The sequence below is a fragment of the Heterocephalus glaber genome, unplaced genomic scaffold, assembly GCF_053883595.1.
Source record: "Heterocephalus glaber isolate CG9 unplaced genomic scaffold, H.glaber_assembly_v1.0 deba00001447, whole genome shotgun sequence".
Lineage (NCBI taxonomy): Eukaryota > Metazoa > Chordata > Mammalia > Rodentia > Bathyergidae > Heterocephalus > Heterocephalus glaber.
Genome location: NW_028258299.1, coordinates 3,564,781 through 3,591,431, shown reverse-complemented (window position 1 = coordinate 3,591,431; position 26,651 = coordinate 3,564,781). Strand labels below are relative to the sequence as shown.

At 53.8% G+C, this 26,651-nt stretch overlaps 1 protein-coding gene and 1 long non-coding RNA gene across 12 annotated transcripts in view; one reads left to right on the top strand and one right to left on the bottom strand.

Moving 5' to 3' along the window:
- Window positions 1-2,223, bottom strand: LOC101705615 (uncharacterized). Of its 6 annotated transcripts, none has more exons than XR_015452471.1 (3): window positions 2,177-2,223; window positions 1,117-1,309; window positions 1-145 (listed from the first exon to the last, which is right to left on the bottom strand). It is a non-coding gene; the product is annotated as an uncharacterized LOC101705615 (long non-coding RNA). The 6 variants fall into 6 exon arrangements; XR_002389066.2 differs by having other exon boundaries at window positions 2,053-2,192; XR_002389067.2 differs by lacking the exon at window positions 2,177-2,223 and adding an exon at window positions 1,856-2,121.
- Window positions 2,224-2,226: 3 nt separating this feature from the next.
- The window catches only part of Acot7 (acyl-CoA thioesterase 7), a 76,166-nt gene continuing 51,741 nt past the window's right edge, over window positions 2,227-26,651 (top strand). For 2 of the 6 annotated variants that reach the window (XM_021243650.2, XM_004863722.3), the window contains exon 1: window positions 2,227-2,462. In XM_021243650.2, the coding sequence (XP_021099309.1) occupies window positions 2,287-2,462 (176 nt within the window). In that variant the 5' untranslated portion in view covers window positions 2,227-2,286. Of the gene's footprint in view, window positions 2,463-9,151; window positions 9,370-23,032; window positions 23,209-23,263; window positions 23,466-24,896; window positions 25,018-26,651 lie in introns of those variants that run through there. The other 4 variants (XM_004863723.3, XM_087214406.1, XM_087214407.1 and 1 more) reach the window with 4 other exon arrangements.

Sequence of the window (26,651 nt, the reverse complement as noted above, 5' to 3'; positions counted from 1 at the left end):
TAGTATTGCAAAGTAGGCTTTGTGTTAGATGGTTTTGTCCAACTTCAGGCAAAGGTGTTCCGAGACTGTTTAAAGCAGGTGGGGTTGAATGGGTTGAATGCATCTTCCAATTTACTACGGAGCACCCGCTGCGTGTTCCTGGAACCTGGAATACAGCCGCAAACAATGTAAGACATTCCTGGCCCATGTATTCTACTTGGGGGAGACACAATAAACAGATGAGTAAAGAACTTGTTAAATGGTGTAAGTGCCAAGGAGAAAAATAAACCTGTGAGGGAGTACGGGATGGGGAACAGTAATTTGAGAGAAGCCAGGGAAGCCTTATTCAGGTGGGATTCAGAGTGAACAGGATCCAGGTGGAGGAGGGAGCAGGTGCTCACCCTGAGTAGAGAGGTCAGGGAGGCCAGCGTGGCTGGACGTGGCTGCAGTCACCAGGTGCGTGTGGGTGGGGCAGATTTTTGAGCATCACCGTGAGACGTGATCAGAGAGTAGGTTTATTCTGAATGTGGAACCTGCAGGATTTGCTGATGGTTTGGATGAGGGCTGTGAGAGGAGGGGAGCCAAGGACGCCTCCTGAGTGAGTCCTTGGCTTTTGCAAGGGGAAAGGAGGAATCAGAGATGCAGGGAGCCCGGAGCTGAGGCAGCTCTGGGGGAGGCCTGGACCAGGTGAGCAGGCTGAGCCTACACGGTGGCACAGTGGGAGTTGCTGTGAGCAAGAGGACACGTGGATCAGGAACTCAGGCGAGGCTGGGCAGCCGCAGCGCCATGCAGTCTGGATGGGAATTAAATCAGGAGACAGGGCAGGGCCCGCCAGCCAGGGGCTTCTGGGGTGGGGGTGGCTGGGCCAAGAGAGGGCGTCCACCTGAGCAGTGCCGAGATCCAGGAAGACGACTCCTGACAGGAGATTGCCAGGTTTAGCCCCTCAGGATTACTGGATTCAGCAACCCAGAAGGAATTAGGGACCTTGCTAAGCAGAGGGAAGGAAACATAACAAGATGGAATGAGATTAAAGGTGACTGGGAAGAGGATGGGGTTTATGGACAAGCAGATCTTCTGAGTTTTGCTGAAAGTGAGGGACAGAAGTGGCACAGTAACTCGAGGGAAAAACAAACCCACCTGCAAGGAGCAGTGAGAGATCTGTGTAAATCCACCTGCAAGGAGCGGTGAGAGATCTGTGTAAATCCACCAGCACCATGGCAGAAACAGCTCACATTTTAGCTCAGTGGGGCCCCGACAGCGGCACGATGGTCAGCAATCAGATGGCCAACATCCAGGGGCTGTCATCTTGCTGGTCCCGTCACCTGCGGGGCTGTAAAGGAAGTGGTGACAGATGCCATCTCAGGTCAGAGGGCAGCAGCAGCTCTCTTCTTACAGCACAGGGGCTGTTCTCATTCTTTTACCCCCTCTAGAAGAGATGAGGGTTTAATCCCAAACCACCCTGGCTATCCCTCTGGTTTAGGACTCTCTATAGCAGTGTGTGGCCTGAGTTAGGCTTCTTGGGTCACTGATCAGCCTTCCAATCAGATTTTGAACTTCTGAAGCACACTCACCTAGATGAGCATATCTTTATATAAAGGGCAGGGCCTCAGTAAATACTTGCTACTTTGCATAGTTTACATAAATGCTCGCTATTTTGCATTTACAGATCAGGGCAAGGAAAGAACAAAGGAGAAAACAGGCCTAGCTTTTTTGGGTGGGGCCTCTGAGACAAGGTCTCACTTTGTAGTTCAGGTTGGCCTGGAACTCATCCAGATCCTCCTGCCTCAGCCTCCCTAGGGCCTATACGTTCATCACCTTTTATCCCTCACAAAGCTCAAGGAACTGGATAAAGAGAATTAGATAAGGAAAGTGGCACCGTGCGTGCGCGCAGCAGCGAGGGGGGGGGAACCCCCGCCCCGCGCCTCCGGGCCTCCCCGCCTCCGCGCCCGCCCAGTGATCTCACGCGGCCGGCCGGGCCGGCGGGCAGCGAATCGCCTCGCGGACGCTTGCAACGCCCCCGCGCACTCGCCCGGCCGCCGCGGAAGAAGCGCACGCGCCCGCGGGCTCCGGAACCTGGAGGGCGCCCGGCCGTCGCGCTCGGACCGCAGGAGCGCAGCCGCCTCCCGTCCGCGCCGGGCCGCGCCACCGCCGCCGAACCTTCTGGAAGCGGCGCCCCGCGGCAGCCCCCGGAACTCACCGCCCGCGGCCTTGGAGGGCCGGGGGGCGGGGCCCGCGCGGGGGCGGGGCCCGCGCGGGGCGGACGCGAGCGATTCGCCCCCGGCGCGCAGGTCCCGCCTCGCCGGCACCATGGCTCCGCCTCCGCCCTCCCCCTCCATGGCGCCGCCCGGGCTCATTCATTCCACGCCGGGCCCGCCGGACGCTTGCGCTCCGCTCTCTCCGCCCCGGGCCGCCGCCTCTGCCGCTGCCGCCGCCAGCATGTCGGGGCCCGTCACCGAGACGCCGTCCGCCATCCAGATCTGCCGGTGAGACAGCGGCCCCCAGCGATGGCGCCCACCCCGGGCCGCGACCCCCGCCGCTGCTGCGTCCCAGCCCTCCGCGCTGGGCCGGCAGTGCCTCCCCGCGCCCCGCACCACCGCCCTGGGCCCCCGCCCGCCCGTCCGCCCGCCCGTCCGCCCGCCCGTCCGCCCGCCCGCGATTTGGCTGTGCCTGGTGATGCTGCGGAACCGGGCGGCCCCTCGGCTCCTCCCACCAGCCTTCCGGCCGCATCCCAAGGGCGGCGGCCGCCGTCACAGGCCGTGGGAGCTGGAAGCCGGGCGGGGACTGGGCGGGCGCTGGGTGGGGGTCGTGCACAGTCCCTGCTCCCAACTGGGTTCATTCTTCCCCGCCCTGAGCCCGCGCCGCGGAGCCTAGCCTCCTGCAGGATCCCGGGGCCAGCTCGCGGCGGTGCAGAGATCCAAAGCTCCCAGAGGTGCAGGGCAGGTGCCCGAGCCGTGCGAGCCCTTGACTGGGCGCGCCTGCTGGAGGGGGCTGCAGACCCGCTGTCCCTTCAGTGCATTGCCTCGGTTGGTTGGGAGGAGAGCAGGTGTTCAAAGCGGGATCAGAAAATACAGTTCGTCGCAGTCTGCTACTCAGGAAGGAGAAAGCAGCCCAGTGGGCCCAGTGGCATCTTACACAATGGAGGCAAAGGATCGTTCTAGTATGCACACCTTCCCGTCCTTCCTCCAGCGGGTACCGCCTAGATAGATGTTGGTTGGCCCGGGAGGCAGCTGGAGATCATGAGCGAGCTCGTTTTCCCTAAGGAGATGGAGAGGGCGGCCTCAAGGTTACTGTGGGAATCTCCGGCAGAGCCAGGAGTGGAGGCAATCGAGCATTTGTGTCTGAGCTAAGTAAAAGCCCGGAGTAAGGCGCTGTGGCCTGCAGTCTGTCCCACCGGATGGACCACCCACCGAGAGAGTTTTAGGGGTAGCTGCTCACATCTGGAGGCTGGGCTTCACATTGACCTTGGGTCTAAGCGATGTCCCAGTGAGGCAGGGATTTCCTGTGAGGTTGATATCTGTCTAGAAGGCTGGGGATACAGCAAGTGTAAGTCGGGGCCACCTTGCTCCCAGCTCCTGCTGGCATGGCAGGGGTCCTTTCCTGAGCTCAAGGTCCGTTTGGACTGTTCCAGAGAGGGGAGGTCTCTGGGGGAGCCCGGTCCATTTGCTTGTTATTGCTTATTTGAAGGTCCTGTCTGTTCACTGGAGCCCACAGGGCAAAAATAACAAAGTTGTGGCACAGTACCTTGAAGAGAGACAGGCCTGGAGTCAGGTCTTTGAATCTCTGATTATTTATTGGAGGCGGTGGTGGATCTAATTGTTTGTAAAGAGCTTGTCTCATTTTACTTGGTTTGCCCAGATCCACCCCCCCTACTCCCACCCCCACCCCACCCCCCGCACCCCTTGGATGGTAGGGACCTCCAGCTCTCCGGCTGTGATCGAATAACTCTCTGTGATGGAATAGCTCACCAAGATCCTCCAGCTCCCAGACTCTTAGGGGCAACTCCCACCCAGGTCTTCTGATTCCCGATCTAGTGTTCTTTCCACTACCTCTCAAAGAAAATACTGACTTGGGCGTGGTGCTGCAACCCTGTAATCCTAGTACTTGGGCTCAGGAGTTCAAGCCCAGACTGGGTGATGTAACTAGGCCCTGTTTTTAAAAAAAAAAAAAAAAAGGAAAATACAATTTAAACCTTTCCTTGGAAGGCTTGGCTTTTATTTACTTTGTCAAGGTGATGATCAGCCAGTGTCTATCATACTGTTTTCAAGTAGCTTCTAACAGCTGAAGGGTTTTTATGCAGTTTTAGACACTTCTATACATATACGAGTGTGTTTCTGGGTCCTCTTTCTTTTCTTTCTTTCTTTCTTTTTTTTTTTTTTGTAATGGGGATCAAACTCGGGACCTTGGGCTTGCAAGGCAGGCGGGGGAACCACTGAGCTAAATCCCCGACCCTGGGTCCTCTTTCTTACTTACTGGGTCCACAGGGCTACCTCTCCTCCCCAAATAACAACTGCAGATTGTCCCTAAGTGTCTGCCTGGGCTGAGGGACCTGTGAACAGGATGTCTGGGTGTGGTCACTCTGGTCACTCAGGCCCCACCTAAGCCCAGGACACTGGAGAGGATGCGGAGACCTTTAAGGACATTTGAGCTGACACCCACAGTGAAAGAGGAACCTTCTGGCCTAGTACATCCAAGCCATGAATTTAACAGGACTTCACCGGATACCCCCAAGGAGCAAGAAAGTGGAGTGGAAAATTTGGGGGTCACCATCCAACAGGGCAAAGATGCCAAAGTCCCCACCTCTCTACACAATTAGGGTGGTCTTGGAGCAGTCAGTTGGAAAGCTGTTGAAGGAAGATGGGACTTATTTTCTTTCTTTTTTCCTTTCTTTCTTTTGTCTTTTTGAGATAGGGTCTCACTATGTAGTCTAGGCTGGCCTTGAACTCAGGGCTGTCCTTCTGCCTCAGCCTCTCAAGTGCTAGGATTGCAGCTGTGCATCACCACGCCCTGGGGCTTTTGAAGGCAGGTGTGGGCTGTGACTACAGGAAGTTGTGCAGGCCTGGCCGGGGACCCAGATCTGATTTCTGCTCTGCCCCTTGGTGGCTGAATGACCTGACACTTGCTGCTTCACCTTCCTGTGCCCCCATTTTTTTGTGGGTCCTGAGTGTAGCCAGTGTCTCGCAGGATGGCTGCAGCTCACATTGTAAGTCAATGCAAGATCTTTATACGAGAAGTAGGACACTGGCCCATGAGGCCGGTGCCCGGGTTTCAATCTCATGCTTCTGGCAGATTGTGCGTGGCTTTTGGCATACTCTGTAACCTCACAGGCCCAATTTCTTATCTGTGAATGGCAGACTGTATAGAGCTTCCCTTAGGTTTATTGTGAAGATGGATACCTTTGGCCCAATTCTGCCATTTACAGGCATGAACTCACAAAGTAATACTTTGAGAACCAGGCAGACAGGCCATCGTGGGTCATCTTTCCTCTGCCCTTCTGATCTGGCCCAGAGATACCAGTGGAGGAGCCTTGTCGTGAGACGCCCAGCAGGCACGTGACCTTGGACCTGTTGGGTGTGGGTGTGTGACATCTGCAGGCCTAATCTTGCTTGTCCTGCTCTGGAGGCTGCACTTCCAGCTGGTCCCAGAGAGCAAGGATTATTTGTACCAGGTGGACCATGAAGCTTTCAGTGGTGCCAGTGTCTGGTGAACAGGCTGATCGGTACTCGTGGAATGGATGTGAACTGTGGTATGTGAAGGGCTTGGAATTTTCCCCCTTGGGCTCTGTCTTTGGTTGCACAGTAGAATTCATGGAAACAGATTTACATTCACCACATTCAGCTGTTATTCTTGACCATTGCCTGAGAAGGCGCACGGTGCTACCTCCCTTCCTGTGGGGTTTGGGGCCCTGGTGGAGGTGCAGAGACCCTGTGATGAGGAGGCCTGTGTCCCCGCCTTCCGTCTTCACCCTGTGGGGCGCGCTGGGCAGCAGCCTCCCATTGGGCAGACTTTGCACCTGCTGCTGACCAGCTCCCTGGCTGCATTCAGGCCTGAGGGAGCTTCCTCCTGAGGGACGCCCTGCTGCATGGGTGGTGCTCCTCCAGGTGGTCCATGGGTGGCCACACAGGTGTCTTGCCCTTGCACTTGTAGGTGCTTTTTCACTGTGTGCTCCCCATCCTTGGGCTACACGGCCCCACCAGGAATTTGTTACAGATGCATTCTGTGTGTAAATAACTCTCCAAGGAGAGGCAGCCAAATGCAGATTTATTTTGTGTTTTTGGTGATACTGGGGATTGAAGCTGGGGCATGGTAGGCAAGTGCTCCACTTCCGAGCTGTATCCCCAGCCTTCTTTCCTTTTATTTTAAGATAGCATCTTGCTAAATTGCCTAAACTGTCCTTGAACTTGGGATACTTCTTCCTCATTCTCTCCAGTAGCTGTGAATACAGGCTTATGCAAGCATGCCCAGCAAAATGTGCCTGTTATTTATGTGTTTATTTTGGTGCCACTGGGGATTGAACCCAGGGCCTTTGCACTGAGCTACATCCCCATTCTCCTCCCCAGCCCTTATTATTATTGTTATAATTATTATTATTTTGGTACTAGGGATCGAACTCAGGACCTTGCACTTGCAAGGCAGGCGCCGGCACCACTGAGCTAAATCCCTGGCCCTCCTTATTACTTTTTATTTAAGACAAGGTCTCATTAAGTTGTTGAGTTGCCCAAGCTGGGATTGAACTTGTGATCCTCCAGCCTCAGGCCCCCAGAGTTTGGGGGTTATAGGCTTGCAGCACCGTGCCCTGATTAGTGGACTTATTTTAAATGCCCAGGTCCTTGTGTTGACAGATGCGCAGTGGCCGCCTGATCGTGACATAGGACACCCCATTACCAAGATGTCCCCTTCCACCACTTGCCGGTCTTTTTCCTTCCCACTGCTGGCCTCTGGCAGACGAATCTGCTTTCCGTTGCTGGAGCTTTGCTGTTGCTAGACTTTCCAGTTGGTGGAATCCTACTTGGCGCCGTGCCCGTGACCCTCACCCCTGTGTGTCACACACCTTCTCTGTCACCCAGACGTCTTCTGTTCCCTGGATGCTGTGGCTGGTTTATCTCTTCGTTAGGGCTCTTAGCTTTTAGCCATGGGGAATCTAAATGTGGACAGACACTTACTGTTTGATGCTATTAAGGGGTTTGTGTTATTTATTTCAGCTGGGATCACAGCCTAGTGCTCTTATTTAGGGACAGGCTCAAACTCCTGGGCATAAGGGATTCTCTTGACTCAGCCTCCCAATTAGTTGAGACTTACAGGTTTGCATCCCTGCACCTGGCCTGGTTGTTTTTGTTTTTTAATAAAACACTTAATATATATATTTGTACATAGACTACTATGCAAGAAAAAAATTAGGAATCCTTTTTAGACAAGGCTTGACTTCAGGGCTTTAGCAAGATGTGGAAACTTTTCTCGCAGAGCTTTCTGTTTCTTTTTCTCCAAAGTTTTCTTTCTTGCTGAAATGCGGGCTTGTTTCTCAGTTCTCAGTCTGATAAAACAATCCACATAAGGCAAAGAATTGTTTCCTGTTGTATCTCTTTTTTTTTTTTGGTACCGGGGATCAAACTTGGGTCCTTGAGCTTGCAAGGCAGGCGACAGAACCACAGAGCTAAATCCCCGGCCTCCCCTGTTGTATCTTTTATTTAGGTACCAAGGTATAGGCCACTGCTTGAACTTGTGCCAGGTGATTCTTCCAAAGATGTCTCTTCTCCGAACACCAGGTCTAGCTTTTTCTTTTCTTTTTTTTTGGTACCGGGGATCGAACTCGGGTCCTTGGGCTTGCAAGGCAGACGCCAGAACCACTAAGCTAAATCCCCGGCCCAAGCTTTTTCTTGACCAGTCTGGAGAAGCCTCAAAGCATCTTCTCTTTCCTGGACAACTTCATCTAATGCACCCATGACATCAACTACCTTTTCTAACTGTTCTGGACTTGGCATTGGCAAACACTGCCATTTGGCCGCCTGTTCTAGAGTTAGAAGCATGTTTCTTTCTTTCAATAAGATGTACCAGGGCCAGGGATTTAGCTCAGTGGTTTTGGTGCCTGCCACGCAAGCTCAAGGACCCGAGTTCGATCCCTGGTACCAAAAAAACAACAAAAAAGATGTACCAAAGTTTATGTAAATCTTCATTACTTTTGTTCCTTAATTGGTGACAGGTCCACGCAGTTCCAGATTCTACTTTTTCTTGCCCCCAATTCTTTGGGTCATCAAAAAGTTCTTCCAGGGCCAGGGATTTAACTCAGTGGTGCTGCCATTTGATCCCTGGTACCTCAAAAAAAAAAAAAATTCTTCCATCCTCTTCTTGACAGTGTGGTATGAAGTAATCTACACTGATGAAAGGATGTGACATTTGGTGCATTCTTAGGTAGCAAACTAAGAGAAAACCGTGAGCCAGCAGGGGCCTTAAGAGTTATCAGTGACCCAGAAGCCTTCAGGACTGCTGAGACTTCTACAAAAAGTTGCCGCACTGGCCTCAGCCATCCCCCCCCCCCCCCAGCTCAGGGTTTTTTGTTTTGTTTTGTTTTTTCCCCCCACTGAGGCTGTCTTCTGGAAGCAGTGCTGAAATCTTTCCGGGTGATGCTAGGCTGTGCTGTCTGGGATTGGCTGCAAATGAGCTTGCCTGGGAGAGCTACGGAGCAGAGAGGAAACCGGAGAGGCCTGGGTTGATGGGTTTAGGACCTTCAGGAGGGATGGGACTCATTCCTTCCTCCCTCCGCTTCTGTAGCCTTCGATGCTGTTCACGATGAAGAGTAAAAGGAAGAACAGGCTCTGGAGCCCCACCCCAGAAATCTGCCTCTCCCTCTGCCCCATGGCACCTGCCAGCCTCCTCAGCCTCCCTGCCAGAGCAGGATCTCTGCCCCAGGTGGCAGCCTCCCAGGGCTGCTGACAGTCACCTGCTGGATGGAAGCAGAGCAGAGGGGCCAGGAGGAGAGGTGAAGGCCTGGGAGGTGGGCTCTGGGATGCTGACCCTCCCGCCCCATAGACAGGTGACATTCCACCATGGGTTCCCCTCCTTTGTTTATAAAAGAGCCTGAGGCTGTGTGACTTCAGGTCATCCTGAATTCCTTACATCCCTGAGTACCGGAAGCCAGTCTGTCGGCTCACCGGAAGCCAGGCTCACCGGAAGCCAGTCTCACGGTGGTGGAGGCCAGGCCAGGGAGCGTCGGGAGGGAGCTGGGAAACCTCTGTCCCCAGCATGCAGGATGAAGCTTGCCAGGGCTGCCGGCCTTGGGCTGCTTGGCAGGCTGGTGGCCTCCAGGGGGCCCAGGGGAAGGCGCGGGGTCTCCATCCATGCCACTGGAACCAGCGCCAAGCTCCCACTCCCCAGACTTGCCGTCTTTGGCACCGGAAGGTAGGATGACTGGCAGGACCCTGTGTCTGGGGTTGTTCCCCATCCCAGCCCTTCCCGGGCCCCAGGCCGCAGAGCGTAGGTCTGGGAGGATATTTGAGAAATTTGTGGGTGTCTGCTCTTTCTCCGGGCATCAGCCAGTAGGAAGCTGGGTCTTTGAGGGTTTGAGATCACAGCACCATGGCCGCCCGGAGCTCTCTTCCAGGTGAGGCCTGGCAGGTTCCTGCTCTCGGGCTCTTCCGGGAAGCTGAGCTGTGCCTCTGGGCCATGGGTTAGTGCAGGGCTGGAGGGGGCTGCTCTTGCCGCAGGCTCATCTTTTTTTTTTTTTTTTTTTTTGGTGCCGGGATCGAACTCAGGACCTTGTGCTTTTGAGGCAGGCAGCGGAACCACTGAGCTACATCCCCAGCCTGCTCATCTTTACCATCCCTTGCACGCTTGCTGCTTCTCTCCTGTCTCCTAAGCTTTGCTCTTTCATCCTCTGGGCACACGCACCTCGCTCCCTCTGTACTCCCTGTGTTGGGATACAGTCCACGTGCCTTGCATTTCATCTGTTAAAGTGTCCAACTTGTGTTAGCGCACTTGAATTGATTTTGCAAGGGTGATAGGAAGGCCTGTTGGCTGTCGCTGAGCTCCTAAAACCCTGGGAATCCCTCGGAATCTCCTGGGTGACAAGAATATCTTTGTATGGTAATGAGGCTGCTGGTGGTTCTCCCCCACCCAGCTTTAGGATGGGGACTGGGCTCTGGAGGAGAGGAGGAAAGACCAGCAGGTATTGAGGTTTGAGCCCCATGTGGGGTGCTGTGGTGCAAGCCTGTAATCTCAGCACACTTGGGAGGATGAGGCAGGAGGGTCACCAAGAGTTGAAGGCCAGCCAAGGCTGCATAGTGAGTTCAAGGCCAGCCTGGATCAAAAAACCAAAACCAAACAGCAGCAACAACAAAAAAATGGGTTAGAAGGTTGGAACTTTCAAACCTCTCTGATCTCTAGGGGGCTGGGGAGGGCTTAGGGTTGAGTTAATCACCAGTGGCCAGCGATTTGATCAGTTATGAAATCACCATAGAAACCCTTCAACCAGGAGACAGGTTTGGGGAGCGCCCCAGTTGGTGACCCAGGTTGGAGCAGGCCTGGAGAGGCCAGAGAAGCCCTGACTCCATCTCGAGTCTTTTGAGCCTCTTCCGTGCTGCTGGGCCCTGTCTTTGTAATGAACCAGTAATAGCAGTGAGTAGACCACCTTCAGCTGCTCTTGCAGGGGACTTGGACACCTGGGGCTTAAGCTGGCAACTGTAGGGCTGGGGGTTGGAGAGGCAGCCCAGGAAAAGGCACGTGGTAGGCAGCATCAGCTCACCTGCTGAGTCACCTTTTGAAGACACCAGCGTCCCTCCCACCAGCAGCTGGCAGCTTGTTGTTGGCTTTTGGTGATGGCTGGGTTGGTGGGTGTGAGCGGTGGGTGTCCCAGGGTAGATTTGCTTTGTGTTTCTTTGAATAATGATGTTGTGCATCTTTTCATGTGCTCATGCAGCTCCTGCCACTTTGGAGAATTCTCTTTAGGTCCTTGGCCTACTTTTCCATTGATTTGTCTTTTTTTAAAATTAATTTTATTGGCACACTTTTGATAAACATAATGATCACATTCTTTGTAGGAAATCTGTACCTCTACGTAATGTATCTTTTTTTTTTTGTACCAGGGATCAAACTCAGGACCTTGAGCTTTCGAGGCAGGCACGGTGCCACTGAGCTAAATCCCCAGCTCTACATAATATATTTTGATTCTTCTTTTTTCCCTATTCTCCTCCCTTATTTCTTTTTATTAATTGAATAAGAGTTTATTAGTTCAATTTTAAGAAGTTTCCTTTTCTGGGCTGGGGATTTAGCTCAGTGGTTTCACAGCCTGCTACGCAAGCACAAGGACCCGAGTTCAATCCCCCGTACCAAAAAAAAAAAAAAAAAAAAAAGAAGTTCCCTTCTCATATATAATTTTTCTCAATTAAATTTTGTCCCAGATTTAAAACAAATTGTCTTACATATAATAAACAAAACTTACTAACTTAGCTGGGCCTGGTGGTCCCACGCCTGTCATCCCAGCGCTCGGAGGCTGAGGCGGGGGGGTCACAAGTTCAAGCCTAGCCTGGGCAACTTTGCTGCTTAGTGAGCCCCTGTGTCAAAATTAAAGAATGAAAAATAGGCTGGGATTGTAGCTCAGTGGAAGGGCCCTGGGTTAAATACCTGGAACCCGCAAAGGAAAAAATTACTGACTTCACCATTTCTGAGTAACAGTTCAGTGTCAGTGGTATTAAGTCCGTTCATGGGACTGGGGGTGTAGCTCAGTGGTAGAGCACTTGCCCTGCCTGCTTGAGGCCCTGAGTTTGATCCCTAGCACTAAAAAATAAATTAAAAAAAATTTAAAAAATGCGTACATGATATTGTGTAGCCTTAATTGCTGTCCCTCGCCAGAGCTCTTTCATCTGGGGAGGGTGTGGTCTCTCCCACTAAACAATAGTTCCCAGCTCCTGCCCCAGGCCCTGGCAGCTGCCTTTCTACCTTTGTCTCTATGAATCCACTTCCTGGACTTCCTTGTGCCTCTGGTTTGTTACTTCCACTGTTACCATTGCAGAGAGTCCAGGTGGGTGGCTTTGGGATCAGTCCACCTCACTGCCTGCTGGGTTTGCCTTTGGTGAGCTGAAATTCTGGGGGAGTTGCATCTTATTTAAGTGTCTCCTCATTTTCTATTTTTTTAAAAAAAAATTTAATTCCTGGGTTGATGCTTGGAAATTGCTTATGGTGCGTAGTTTTATTGCCAGTATTCAGAACTCCTAGGAAATGACTACTTCTTAGAGGTGTCTTCCGGGTGTAGCTGGCGTTTGGATTTTGAGTCTGTTGCAAGGCCCTACCTTTTCAGTTTATTGGGGATGAGGAGTTTCTGCCTACTTGGCCCCCCTTCTTTGGTACTGTACTTTAGTGTTTTTAAGACCCTTAGGCAATCTCCTATCCCAGGAAGAACAACTGATTAGCACAATTATGTCACATTGGCTAAAGTAGTATAATCAGCAGTAACAATGGCATCAGACACAGCCTAGAAAATGACAAACTGTGGTAATTATTATTATTATTATTTTTTTGGTACCAGGGATCGAACTCAGGACCTTCTACTTTCGAGGCAGGCAGCGGCACCACTGAGCTAAATCCCCAGCCCCAAACTGTGGTAATTATTAATTTGCCACCTTTAACCGTATGAACTATATTTATGGCTCAATAACACAATCTAAAACTAACCAGAAAATTATATGCCGTAAATAAGTCCTCAATATGGCCATTTTACCCTTAGAGGAGGAGATTTAAAAGGGACTTGGGGTGGGGGGAAGGGATAGAGAAATAGAAGAAGAGGAAGACATTAGAAGCAAGGCTGGAGACCAAGGAAGATCATCCAAACTTTAGGAAACTAGTGAAGAAGACAGGAGGGAAAGAGGGAAGAAATAAAAACAAGAACAGAGCAGAACAACAACAAAACTAGAAACCATGTTCACAGCCATATAAAAACAAGAACAGAACAGAACAACAACAAAACTAGAAACCATTTTCACAGCCATATAAAAACAAGAACAATCAAGAAAAAACAAAACAACAAAAACTAGAAAAAAGAAAAAAATGTCCAATTCAGGCATGTTTCTGCTGTCACTGGTACACACTGTGCGAGATAAAGTCCAGATCGGAGTAGATGAATCCCAGTGAGCCAGCACTAGCCTTATGGCGGGGTAGTTGGTAACCTCAGCAAGCCTGCCCCTTTCATTCCACTGAAGTTAAGGCTGGTTTCTGGTTTTGAGGCTGGAGCCAGATTTACTGAGCCTGCAACAGTCTGTGTGCCTCCTGCCGGCTTGAACTCCACTCTCTGCCTGTCCTTGAGCTGTCCATATTGTAGCAGATGGCAGGATTTCCTTTTTCATGGCTGGATAATAGTCCACTACATTTTGCTTTTCCACTCATTCAAGGAGGGGATGTTGGTTGATTCCACATTTTAGCTCAGATAGAGAATGCTGGTATGAATTTGGAAACCCATTAGGATGTCTCTTTGGAGACCTTGTTTTCAGTTCCAGAAGTGGAATTGCTGGATCCTATGGAAATTCTGTTTCATTTTTCGAGGAACACCCAGGAAAATGGCACTGTTATGCCTTGTGTTTAGATGTGCCCCTAAAGCCTCATGTGGATGAGGAGGGGTTTATTTTTCAGAGGTGGCTGAATCTAGATTGTGTGAGACTGGCATTAAGGCTGTGTGATTACTGAACCACTGAACGTGAGTGATTGCTTTGGCACCACCCCGATCCCGGTAGTCTGATGGGATAAGAGGGCCAGAAAGACGCTGTTAAGGTCCCTTGTTGCTTTGCTGTCTTCTGCAATCATGAACTGCAGTCACGAACTGTTGCCCCCTCTGCCAGGTGCCTTGGAGCCAGCCACTTATGGACCGAAACCTCTAGGAACTGTAAGCCAAATAAACCTTTCCCCCTTTACCTTTGGGTGTTTGATATTTTGTCTCAGGAATGAGAGAGAAGTAACTAACACAGGCAGCATTTTCCATTCCTCCCAGTGGTGCACGTGAGGTCCATTGGTCCAGGTCCTCTCCAGAACTTGTTATTTGGAGGGTTACTGAGGATGGAACCCGGGCCCTTGTATGGGGTGAGTACACAGTCAGGCATGAGCCGCAGACGTATTGTCCTGCTCACTGACTGAACCGTGGGGTGGGTGGTACATGGTAGCTCCTTGTGCTTGGAGCTGGATTTCCGTAATGATTCCCGACGCTCTGCATCTTTTTGTGTGGTTCTGGGTGGGCTGTGTATCATCTTTGGAAAAATGTATTCAAGGTCTTTGCTCTTTTAGTTTTTTTCTCCAGTAGTGGGAGTTGACCCCAGGGCCTTTGCACTGTGCTACATCCCCAGGCCTTTTGTTTTTTGACAAGGCCTCCTAGAGCTACTGAATTGCCAGGCTGGACTTGAACTTGGTTGGGACCCTCCTGCCTTGGCCTTACAGGGTTCTGGGGTCACAGGTGTGCACCACCACACCCAGCTCTTCATCCATTAAGAGTGCTTACATACTGGATACAAATCCTAATCAAATACCTCATTTGCAAATATCTTTTCCCATTCTGTGGCTTGCCTTTGTACTTTGCTGATAGTATTAGTGCACAAAATTTTAAAATTTTTATGAAATCCTGTTTATTTTGTTTGTGCCTTCGGAGTCTTAGCCAAGAGATCATGGCCGTATCCAATGTTGTGGAGTGGAATGAACAGGGACAGGGGACGTTACCAGAACCCCTGCAGTGGATCCTGGCCTCCCCTGAGCCCTGACAGCACAAGGCGAATTAATGAATAGACAGGAAAGGAGACTTAGAGAAGAAGCTGAGCTTTGGGCCTGATCAGTGCTGCTCTGGATGGCAGAGACAAGGCCTCCTGCCAGCTGCCACTATTTATTGGGTTTGTAGGGAAAAAGAGATGACTCAGAGAGCAGTGATAATGAGGAATATATGCAGATGAACATCCTAGGTCAATGAGGAATTTATGTTGATTAGGAATTTGTCCCTCCCCAGGCGAATCCTTTCTCTTACTACTGGGTTCTCCAGGGAGGAACCAAGATGTCTTCTGCCGATGTAATACACCCCTTCAGGGTCAAAGCATCTCCTGGTTGAGGTTTTAACTGTGACCTGCGGCAAAAGTAGAGTCGTCTGGACGTGCCATAGCCGGGCTGTAGGCGGGAGAACTGGCCCTGATCATAATTTAATTGTGAAATGATTTTTCCCCAAATGATGTAGACTTGCTTTCTGCAGTGGAGCTTTCCGTTTATATTTTCTTCTAAGGGTTTTATAGATTTAGGCCTTAGATTTAGAGAAGACCAAGAGAGGGAGGGAGAGGGGAAGGGGAAACAAAAAGAATGAAGATGTATTACGTCCGTGTCCAAGTCCCCATGATGCCTGTGACTGCTGTGTACTACAAACAGGGACTCATAATTCCCCCACCCCATACTGGCGATTGAATCCAATCTTGGTAGCTCCCACTGAACTACATCCCTTGCCCTTTTACAATTTTTATTCTGAAACAGGGTCTTTTTGTTTCTATTTATTTATTTATTTATTTAGTATCAGGGATCAAACTCAGGTCCTTGCGCTTGCGAGGCAGGCGGCAGGCAGAACCACTGAGCTAAATCTCTGGCCTTGTTTTTATTTTTATTTTTTTGAGGCACTACTTTTCATAGTGCGGGCTGGCCTTGAAATTACTGTGTAGCCAGTTTGTAATAGCTAAAGCTTGGAAACAGCCCAACTGGAAACTGGTTAAAGAAGATGTGGTTTTTTTTTTTTTATAAAATGGAGTACTACTCAAGCCATAAAGAATGAGAAACTAGAGACATGTATAGCTAAATGGATGGATATTGAGGCCATCCTCTTAAGTGAAATAAATAGGACACACATGTGTAAATACCGAATAGTTTCTCTAGTGTGAGAAACTGAAAGTGTAAATAAGGATTAAAATGATTAAAACGAATAATTTGAAATAGGAAGAAAAGGTCCAAAGGGGTAGGGGTGGTGGGAGGGGAAGGGGAAGGGAAAGAAGGGAAAGGAAAAATTATGAGAAAAGGAAAAAATGGAAACGAAATCTATGTAAATAGGGAAGGGCGGAGCGGGTGAAGGGTGCACAGGTTATGGGGAAAAAATAAGAACCAAGGTTCATCATGTACAGGTACAAGCACCCAATGATAAATGTAAATGTATTGTATACCTAAAACGTACCAGTAAAAGAATTAAAAAAAAAAAAGAAATTACTGTGTAGCTCAGGCTGGCCTCAAACTTGTAGTGATGCTCCTGCCTCAGCCTCCCAAGTACTGAAATTACAGGCGTGTGCCACAGGTGTGTGCCCAGCTCCTGGTACAGGGTCTTGATAAATTGCCCAGGCCGGCCTTAAACTCCCAGTCTTCTCTCTCGGCCTCCCAAGCAGCAAGCACAGGTCTGCGTGGCCTCATGTGTTTCTGAATTACCTTTGTCCATGTTGAGCTTTGTTCTTTTGCATGTGGACGGTTTTGCAATATCACTTGTTTAAAAGGCTGCCCTTTCCCCATTGGCCCATCTTGGCCCCTTGTGGGTTATTTGACACTGGGTTCTCCATGCTGCCTGTTTAGTTTTTTATTTATTTATTTATTTTGTGGTACCGGGGATCGAACTCGGGTACTTGCATTTGCAAGGCAGGAGGCAGAACCACTGAGCTAAATCCCCGGCCTAGTTTTTTTATTTTGAGAAAAGGTCTTCCTAAGTTTCCTGGACAGGACTCTAATTTGGCCTCCGCCTGCCTCAGCCTCCAGAGAAGCACCTCCTCCTCTGCCGCCGCCTTCTTTTTTTAAAAATGTGAGACAGGGTTTTGCTGTGCTGCCCAGGGTGGCCCTGAACTCCTGGACTCAAGTGATCCTTCTGCCTCAGTGTCCCGAGTAGCTTTGACTGCAGAGGCATCCTCCTGCTCCTGCGACGGCCCGGCCCCCGGCTTCTGACTCCAGCCCTTCCTGGGCTGGCCAGCTTTCATGCCCACACTGGCTCCTCCGCCGAGGACTGTTTCGCACGCCTGCATCTCTTCGCCCAGCTCCCAGCAGAGTGACACCCTCGGGCCCCGCCCACTCGCGCCCTCCGAGACGGCCACGCCCACCCACGGTGCTTTACCAGCTTTCTCATGGCGTCCTTTCGCCCACGGCGCTCTTGGGTGCGTTTTTACATATTTAATAGCACTTAGATCAGAATTAATTACAGGGTAGTGTACAGCTCTGTAGAAACCACCAAGCAGTCGAGGCGGCTGTGACACTTGGTGTCCCACCCGTTGTGACTGGGAGAGCCTGTGGCTCCATGTCCCCCCAGGGCTGGGGTCGCAGGTGCCCGCCCGGGTCAGGCTGCTCCTGCAGAGGTACACTCGTGTCCTGGTGTTGTTTTAATTTGCAGATCCCTGGCGACCTAAGGTGTGAAGCAACGCCTTGTGTGCCTATTTGTGTGTTCATTTTCTTTCTTTTCAGTGTGTGTGTGTGTGTGTGTGTGTGTGTCTGAGTGTGTCTGAGTGACTAGGGATTCACCCCATGGCTTTTGCACTGAGCAGCAACCCTGGTCCTATTTATTTTGTATTTTGAGGCAGGGTTTCATTTAGTTTCTAACTTGCCCAGGCTGTACTGGAATTTGGGCTACTCCTGCCTCAGACTGCCAGAGTGCTGGGATTACGGCATGCACCACCTCGGCCAGCTTCATCTCTTTGTGTTCTTTCATGAGGTGTCCGTTCAGGTCTTTGGACAGTATTTAACTGCTTGTTCTGCTTATTCGCTCTCTTTTTTTTTTCCTTTTGGTACCGGGGATCAAACTCAGGACCTTGAACTTACAAGGCAGGTGCTGCGCCCCTGAGCTCCATCTCCGCCCCTCTTCCCTTTCTTTTTCTGTACTGGGAATGGAACTCAGGCTTTTACACTAAGCGATCTCTATTATTATTACTATTATTATTAATTATTATTTTACTAAGTTGCTTAGTTTTCCAGGCTGGGCTTTTACTTCCTACGATCTTCCTGCCTCTGCCTCCCATGTAGCTGGGTTTACAGGCGTTGAAGGCCATGCTGGGAAGAGCCGAGGTTGTCATTTCAGGAACGGGAGCCGACAGTGACGTGACTGTTGAAGGTGAAAGAGGGAGGCTGTGTTTCTCCGCACTGCTGAGCTCGGTGCTCCTCTGAGCCTGACTCGGTGGTTTCTCTCCGCCGGCTGTGACTGGGGGCTCGCTGGTGCCACAGTGGGGAGTCTGTGGGCAGCGTCAGCCAAGGCACCTTGGTCTTGGGAGCTGCACCTCTGCAGGTGGGCTTCGGTTTCCAGGTGAGGCTGGGGACCTCAGAGGACAGGGGCTGACCTAGGTTGTGTGGCAGCCGGGCAGCCCCACTGTCTGGGCCGGTTTGCTGCAGCAGTTCCGTCTCCTGCACTTGCTGATGGGTTCAGCCCCTGGCCCAGTGCCTGGGGGGCGTCCCCTCAGCGCTTGGAGGAGGATGCTCAGAATTTCCCTGGGGAGGCACGGGCGCTGCTGTGCCCCAGGGTGGTATCCTGCCAGTCTGCCACGGGGCTGACTGGGGCTCCTGAGACCATGGGGCCCTCTTCTCTTCCTGGGCCAGGCCTGGGTGGGGACAGAGCTGGTGGGTAGAGTGCATGGAGCACAGTTCCGGGCCCAGGGACAAGGCCTCGCCCTGCTGACCTCACTGTGCTGGTGCCACTGTAAAACCAGCTGGATGTGGCCCAGGGTCAGAGCCACAAGCACAAACCCAATGTGACGGCCAGAGGCATAGCATTCTGTAAGAACAGCATAGCATTCTGTGAGAGCGTTGTGGGCTGGAGTGGGAGGGGTGTTTGCTTAGACTGCTTTATTGGAGTATAACATAGATAACCGGATAATGTATTTTATTTTGGGGGTGATGGTTTGGAGACAGAGCCTCACTGTGTAGCTCAGGCTGGCTTCAGACCAGGTGGCCACACCCTGTTAACTGAACTGTCCGTTTGCAGTGTGTAATTTGATGGACTTTGCTCTTTGTGTACAGCTGTGAGGCCTTTGCCACAATGGAGATGAGGAAGGTGCTATCAGGTGTGAGAGGCACCCTGGCCACGGGCAGCTGCTGAGCAGCCTTCTGCCACTGTGGCTGGCACTTCTAGGATTCTGTGAGAATGGAGTCGCACTGAGTCCTCCCCTTGCTTTGTCTGGCCGCTGCCACTTGGCATGATTATTTAGTGTCGGCGCTTTCCTTGCCCTGCATGGCTCTACTGTGTGGCCAGACTCCAGTGGCTCCATCAGGTGTCGGCTGTTCCAGGGGACGTTGCCGGCAGCCTCTGGGGACGCAAGACTCCGGGGTGGAAGTCACTGCCCCTCTCTTCCTCTGGGGCCTGCGGGTGGTTCTAGGAGAGGAGTGTGGCCTCTGGTCCAGGGGACGAGGATGCTGCCTTCCCTTGGTGTTCTCTCTGCTGCATGCCGTCAGTTGCAGGGCTTCCTCTGTATTCCAGGTGCCTGCCTGTCTCTGTCGTTTCTGTGGGTTCAGGAACTCAGGTGGGGTCCCTACCCCTTGGCAGGTGTGGGAGCGAAGGTAGGAGAGCTGCTGCATCTCTTGGCCTTGTCTACTCCCAGATTTTTTTTCCCCTTTTGGTACTGTAGATTGAACCCAGGGCCTTCCCACTAAGCTACATCCTCAGCACCTTTTTTATTTTTTATTTTGAGACAGGGTCTTGATAAGTTGCTAAGTTGCCCAAACTGGGCTAGAACTTTCGATCCTTCTGCCTCAGCCTCCTAGAATGCTGGATTTATAGGTGTGGGCCACCAGATGCCTTTAAACCTGCAGAAAATTTGGACTATTTCCCCCAATAAAACATATGCTAACCACAAGCTTGGATGTGCTTTTGGGATGTCCCCAACAGCCCAGGCAGTTCTCTGCTTCACCCCAGGTCAGCTGGTGTTGGTGGGGTGGGACCCTGCCCCAGGCCAGCATCCTGAGGAGCCGGAGGGGCTCTCGTCCTCAGAGCTTGGTGCTGGAGAACTGGGGTACAGGGAGCTGCAGTGAGCCGTGGGCAGGAGGTCTGTATGCCAGAGGGATCTTCACTGTCCAGGCCAGGTGGCTCCTTTTTCTCTCTGGCCCACACACTGCAGTCGGCCGTGACTCCCGGAACCTGTGCTTGCGGGCGTACGCTCTCCTGTCAGCCCTGACATCATGGACTGCCTTGTGTGAGTTGATGCACAGAAGCAAGGTCTAAGGGAGGGCATTCTGTGTGCACTCTGGTGGGATTCGGGGGTCACAGATGTTCTGGGTTCTATTAACCCACCGGAAGTTAGTAGTTAACCTTCCCTCTCCTCCCCTTTCTTCTCTGTGGCATCAAACTGAGAGGCTCTCTACCAGCAAGCTATAGCCCAGCCCCATCCTTCTTTATTTTCTGAGACAGTCTCCCTAAATTCCCAGGCTGGTCTCAAACTTGTGATCCTCCCGCCTCAGCCTCATGAGTGCTAAGATCACTGGTGTGTGCCAGCAGGCCTGGCTATGTCTCTTTATTTTTTTGTCTTTAATTTTTTTGTTTGTTTGTTTTTTTGAGACAGGGTCTCTCTATGCACTTCAGGCTGGTCTTGAACTTACTGTGTACTCCAGGCTGGCCTTGAACTCGTAGCAGTCCTCCTGCCTCAGCCTCCCAAATGCTGGGACTACAGGCTGTGCCACCACACCCAGCTGTGTGTCTCTTTAGACTGAGTTTTGGAGGCCTTTCTGGGGCAGAGAGAGGCAGCCAGTTCCCTGACCCCCACCACTTGTGGGTCTGGACTGTGGTGACTGACCACTGCCCTCAGGGACAGCTCGTGGACCAGGGATCCACTGGAGGCTGCACAGCTCAGTGGCGCCAGGGACTGGAGACCATGCCGCCTCTGCCCCTTACCCCATCCCAGAGCACTTCACTTCCTGTCCATGGGCACGTATGCTCATGAGCAACTCGATGCCCCCGCCCCGGCCCAGCTCCTGCACCTGGCCGTCCACTTCCTGTCCCCTCAGGTTTGCCTTTTCTGGAGATTTCCTGTAACTTGAGGTGTGCAGTGTGCAGCCATGGTGCTTGATGTCTTCTCCACACCTTTCAAGGAAGTGTGGGCAGATATTCAGTCATTTTTTTTGGTACTGGGGATCGAACTCAGGAGGCAGGGGCGGTGCCACTGAGCTACATCCCCACCCTAGTCCTTTTTTATAGTCAAACAATGTTCTGCTGTGTAGCTTTAACACATTTTTGTTTATTTACCCACCAGTGACCGACACATGCATTGTTTGTACCTTTTGGTGGCTAAATAGTGCTGCTGTACAAATTTCCATTTTTTTACAATGGCTTTTTTGGTTTTTTGAGGCAGGGTCTGGCTGTGCAGTTCAGGCTGGCCTTGAATTCACAGTGCAGCCCAGGCTGGGCTCAAATTCTCAATGATCCTCCTGCCTCAGCCTCCCAAGTGCTAGGATCACAGGCCACAGCTGTTGAAATGACGGACTTCTGAAGCTGGACCAGCCTGTGTGGACGGCTTGAGCTGGGTTGCTGGGAGGCCCACCATGCTCCTCACCATTGGGGTGGGGTTTGCGCAGCGGGGAGGGGAAGCCAGGTTGCTTAGGGAGGTGGCAATGCCTGTGGGGAGGGATGGGGCTGAGTCCAAAGGGCGCAGCTTTGGGGACCCGAGTTCCATTTGGCGCAGCTCTGGGAGGGAGCCTCTGGGATGTGGGGGGCCATGGTCGCTCTGTGGCGGGGCTGGCCCCTTCCAGTCCCCAGAAAGGCAGTTGCGGAGACCTGTCTCTGGGCGAAGGTCAAGCAGTGAGTTGGGGCTGGAGGAACGGGGGTGCTGGGGGCGGAGATGTTGGGCAGACCCTGTCTGTTAGCGGGTGCCAGAGCTGTGGCCTCCAGGCCTTTGGCTCCGGGGTGCTCTGGGTGTGGAATGGGGTTCTCTGACTGGACAATCAGATGTGGACCTGGCTGGCCCTCTGGGGGTGCACTCTGCAGGACCTGCCCAGGCCTGGGTGGTGTAGAGGCAACATTTTGTCCCGAGCGAGCGGCTGCTCCCATCCTGCCTTCCTGGCACCGCGCTGGTCCTGGGGTTCCTGTCCTGCAGGGACAGCAGTGGGGGTGGGGGCTTGTGCCCCGCTCCTCTGGCGCCCTTCATTCCTGATCCTCTGGGTGCTTACCCTGTACCCGCCTGGGGCCAGGTGCTGGGGCACAGCAGGGGAGGAAGTGCAGGCCTGGGCACGGTGTTGCAGCCCAGGCAGCGTCTGCCCCGGACGGGGGTCGTGGTGGGCTGCTGCGTGGTGAGGAGGCACTCTGGACATGAGAGACTTGGCCCTGCCTCCCCTCTGGGGGTGTCTTGGGTGTGGCTGGGGACCCTTTAGAAGCCCAGGCAGCCTGCCATGTCACTTGCTGCCAGCAGGGCTGCAGGGCTGGGCTGGGCTGGCCCCCCCCTTGCCCAGCCCAGTGGTCCTGGTGCTCATTTGTCTAAATTTCCTCTTCCTCCCTCTTTGTGAACAGGTGAGAGGTTTTGGGCAGTAGCACCTGTGCTTTGTTGTATGGTTTGCCTTGGCTCTTTACCAGAACGGCCCCCAAACTGGAAGTGCTCCAAGGCCTGCACTGGGAGAAGCAGCAGGCCAGCTGCTTATCTGAGCCCATCGGCCCCTCCTGGCCTAGCGTTTCTAGGGGTTGAGGAAGGGCCCCGGTGGCCCCAGTGTGTCTGTCTGTCTGTCCTTCCCTCGTTGAGCCTGTCCTGTGTCCAGGGCCCTTCTGGCTGCGAGTTCCTGTCAGTGGCAGGTTGCAGGTAGCTTTGGGGCCAGGTGGAGGCCATGGGGATACCACATCTGGCCCCTGCCAGGGCCTCGGCATGTTCCTGTCCCTGGGCCGTTGTGACTGTGACTTCCTCCCATGCACAGTTGGAGGGTAGGGGAGGGAAGGCAGGGCAGGGTCGGGAGCTGGGGGCCTCAGTGGCAGCAGAGACCTGAGGGGTGTGCAGGGTGTGGGTTTGCTGAGTGTGAGGCCCCGAGACCTGCACCACGGCCCCCCAGTGTCTGGGCGCATGGCCCTTGGAGTGGCTTTCACTCGGCAGTTTGCAGGCTTAGGCCTGGTGGGACGCGTGACTGTCCCCTCCTGTCTGTTTCAGGAGCCCTGAGGCCCGTCCTGGCACCCGGCTGGGGCCCCTCGGCTGGGAGCAGTGGGGCGGGGCAGCCTGCCTTGTTGGGGACAGCACAGCCTGCAGACCGTGCGGAGGCGACTGATGTGCGTGCCTCTGCCTTCCTGCTGTCCTGGCGCAGTGGCCGGAAGGGCTCAGTGTGACCTCAGAGGTAATGATTTATAAACAAGGTTGCTATGACGGCTGGCCCTGGGTAGACGCAGACTCTTCCTGTTTAGATGGCGGCCCAGGAAGCCAGCAAGGTGGCCCGGCCCGTGGGGAGCTGGCCCTGTCCTGCGTCTGGTGCTGGCTTCGGCCCAGCCCAGCAGGGAGGGGTGGCTGGCGGCTGCTGCTGTCCTCTCCTCTTGCTTTGGACCTGAGCCCAGGCTGTCCCAGCTGCCATGCTGCGCCCTGCCACAGTCACTGCAGGCAGGTCGTTGTGTCTTGGGGAAACCTGGCTGGTAGGCTGGCGGGCATCGGTGGCCAGGGAGGCTAGCAGGGGCACCTTCTGTGCTGCTTAGTGGTCACCAGCGCTGGGCAGGAAGTCTAGCCCATGACCTGGTGGGTTCGGGCAGGGCTCAGAGGGCTCGCCCAGCCCTGTCCCCAGGGAGGTGGCATCCTACCCTTGTTCCCACACCCTCCTGGCCTTGTGTCCTGTGGGTCCCTCCCACCTCTGCCCCTGGGGGCCCCAGTTCTTGGATTAGTGGGTGCTGGTCCATCCCCTGCCTCTACCAAACCATGAGCCTGGGGCTTTGGGTTGAGTTGTCAGCCATTGCTTGTTTTGCCCTGGGGCCTGGAAGTGCCCGCTAGAGCTTGTCCCGTGACCCAGGCATTTCTCTGTCCTTCCCGCTAGTGGCATGTGCAGTGGGGTCTTGGCACTGGGCACATTGCTGGAACCTCTTCAGGATAAACAGTGCCACCTGGCTTCTGTCGGCAGAGCTCCCCACAGCAGGATGAGCTGCCCTGGCCCCAGACCCCTGAGGTGAGGGCCCAGCCCTCAGCTCCTCCCCCTGGGCCTCTGCCCTTGGCTGCTGTCCTCCACGGTCGCTGCGCCTCCGGTGCCTGGAGTGCCTCCGAGGCTGCCACCCCTGGGTGCTGCCTCCGTCCTGACCATGTCCCTCCCACCTCTTCCCCACACGGTTCCCTTAGAGCTGGCTGCCGGGTGGGCCTGTCCTGCCCTCCCCTGCCCTGCCCTGCCCTGTCCTGTCCTGCTGCTTTGTCTGCCTCATAGACCTGAGTGTGTGTGGTATCTCCACTCTTTATCTCGGTTCTTTCCGCATTCACGGTGGAGCGCAGGAAGCCAGGCCACCCCACCTTGGTTGCCATGGTTTCCACACAGCCATAGTTTAAATTCCAGCTATGACATTTTCCAGGCAGAGTCGGAGAGCTGGCCACACTCCCAGTGGGCCGTGGGAGGGGCGGATAGAGGTCAGCACCCTGCCGCTGCCCAAGTGGCTGTCCAGGGGCCTGTCGTGGGCTGTAGAAGCTGAGTGAGGCCTTGGCCTCTGCACCTGCATCATGGGCCCTGCGAGGCTCACCTGTGTGAGGAGAGCAGAGGCACCGGGAAGGGGCCCTGCCGTGACAGGACCGCAAAGCAGGTGACCTAAAATGACCAGGAATCTTCCTCGGGCTGGAGGCAGAAGCCTGCAATCCAGGGGTTGGCACGGCGTGGCCCTGCTGAGGGTACAGAGGGGGCCCTTCCTGCCTCCGAGCGTCTGGTGGCTTCTGGCCATCCCCTCTTGGCCGTGGCAACATGGACCCAGTCAGTCTGCCCTGGTTGTATGGCCGTCCTCCTGTGTGTCGTATTGGAACTTCCTGTTCTCATACTGACGTCACTTCCTGGATTAGGGCCCCTAATGTGATCTGGCCTCATCTTATGGAATCTCATCTGCAAAGATCAGGTTCCAATAAGATCACATTTATCGGCACCGGCAGTGAGGGTTGAACTTGTCTTTTTGAGGGACGAAGTTCAACCTGGGCTGTGAGTTCTCTGGGGTTCTGGCCGGGGTCTCTGCTCTGGGTTGCCACATTTTCCTTGGCCTGGCTTCCGCGGTGGCACAGCCACCTGCAGGGGGAGGTGGCTGCACCCTGAGAGCCGCAGCTGCAGGTGCTCCTGGGAGGGGTGCCGGCAGTCTGCCTCCGCATGTGACAAGGAGATAGATTGCTGCAGGTCGTGCAGAGGATGTGAGCCTTAGGCTATGTGTTGAAGTTTTAAAGACCACAGCTGGTGTAGAGCAGGCTGAGTTAGTCCGGAGTCTCACGGCCCAGTTGCCAGGGCCCCTCTCTGGGGGCAGCAGAGGTCCTCTTTGTTCCACAGCTTGCCTTCATCATCCAACAACTCCTCTCAGCAGGCTCTTGCCCTGTGCCCCGGGCTGAGCTTGCTCCGTGTGTAGTTTCCCTCCTCTGCCCCTTAGTGGTGGGCACTGTGAAGCTGGGCAGCCTCGTCTCACAGGCAGCTTTTGGACACACTTGGTGTGTGCTATGTGGCCTCCTCTGGAGGCATCGTCTTCCCACGGTGCGGTGTCAGGGCCGGGCACACCTGTGCACTTGGGTTGTGTCCGTTATGCTGCCCCATATGGCGATGGTCTCTCTCTTCAGATATCGCCAGGGAGGGGCAGGGCAGCAGGGGTGAGGGAGGCAAGTTCAGAGCCTGAAGTTCAGGGTTCTTTGTTTCACAGACAGGAATGCCCTGGAGCATCCTAGCCAGGTCCCCAGGTCCCTGTTGGGACCAATCTCCTTTGGGGCAGCTAGGGGAGCAGTGAGTTTAGGACCCAGGCCGAAAGTGGAAGCTGAGTGTCACCCCGACCATCCTCCTGAGCGTGTGGCTTCCCGCCTTCTTCCAGAGTGGGATCCAGACTCCCCAGCCCTGAGGCCTCGTGTGGCCGCTCCTGGCTCTGTCCGAAGCCCATTTCATCCTTGCTCTCCCGAGGTCGCTCTCGGCCTCCTGGCAGTGCCCCTTCTTGGAGTGCCAGCCACCTTAGGCCTTCACCCTCTCCCGGGTCTCCCTCCAGGGCCCGGCCAAGGTTGCATTTCCTCCGGGAAGTTTGCTAGAGTCTGGGGGTGGCTGCTCTGCTGTTCCTGAGGGTCCTTGTCACCAGCCTGCTGCCACGCCAGAGGGGATGCTGCCGAGGGCCGCAGTATCCCTGTGCGTGAGCCTTGGGCCCAGCCAGGCCTGGTTGTCCAGGGATGACTGGACAGATGTGCTCTGGGACGGGAGCAGCTGGGACAGGAGGGTGTGGCGTGGTGAGTCAGCATCCTGGTTTCCTGTGGCCACCTGGTGAGCTGAGGAGGCCACCCAGGAGAGGCCGCCTCTGAGCCAGCCCAGGGCCAGCAGGCTGGGGAGAGGAGACTCGGGCAGGCTTGGCTCTAGCAGCACACCTGGACCCGGTCAGCCCGGGGCCCTGCCTGAGCTGCCCTCTGAGGTGATGGGCCTGTCACTCAGGTGCCACCCTTCAAACACTGGGAGTTTCACTTTGAACTTGGGGCCTCCAGCTACCCTTGACTGCCCGGAAGTTTTACATCCTGGACTCCTCTTCCCAGGGCCACCCTACCCCCTGAAGCCCCTGAAAGGTGCATGTCCAGTGTCCCCTCCCAGTATTCGCTTGCTGTGCCAGG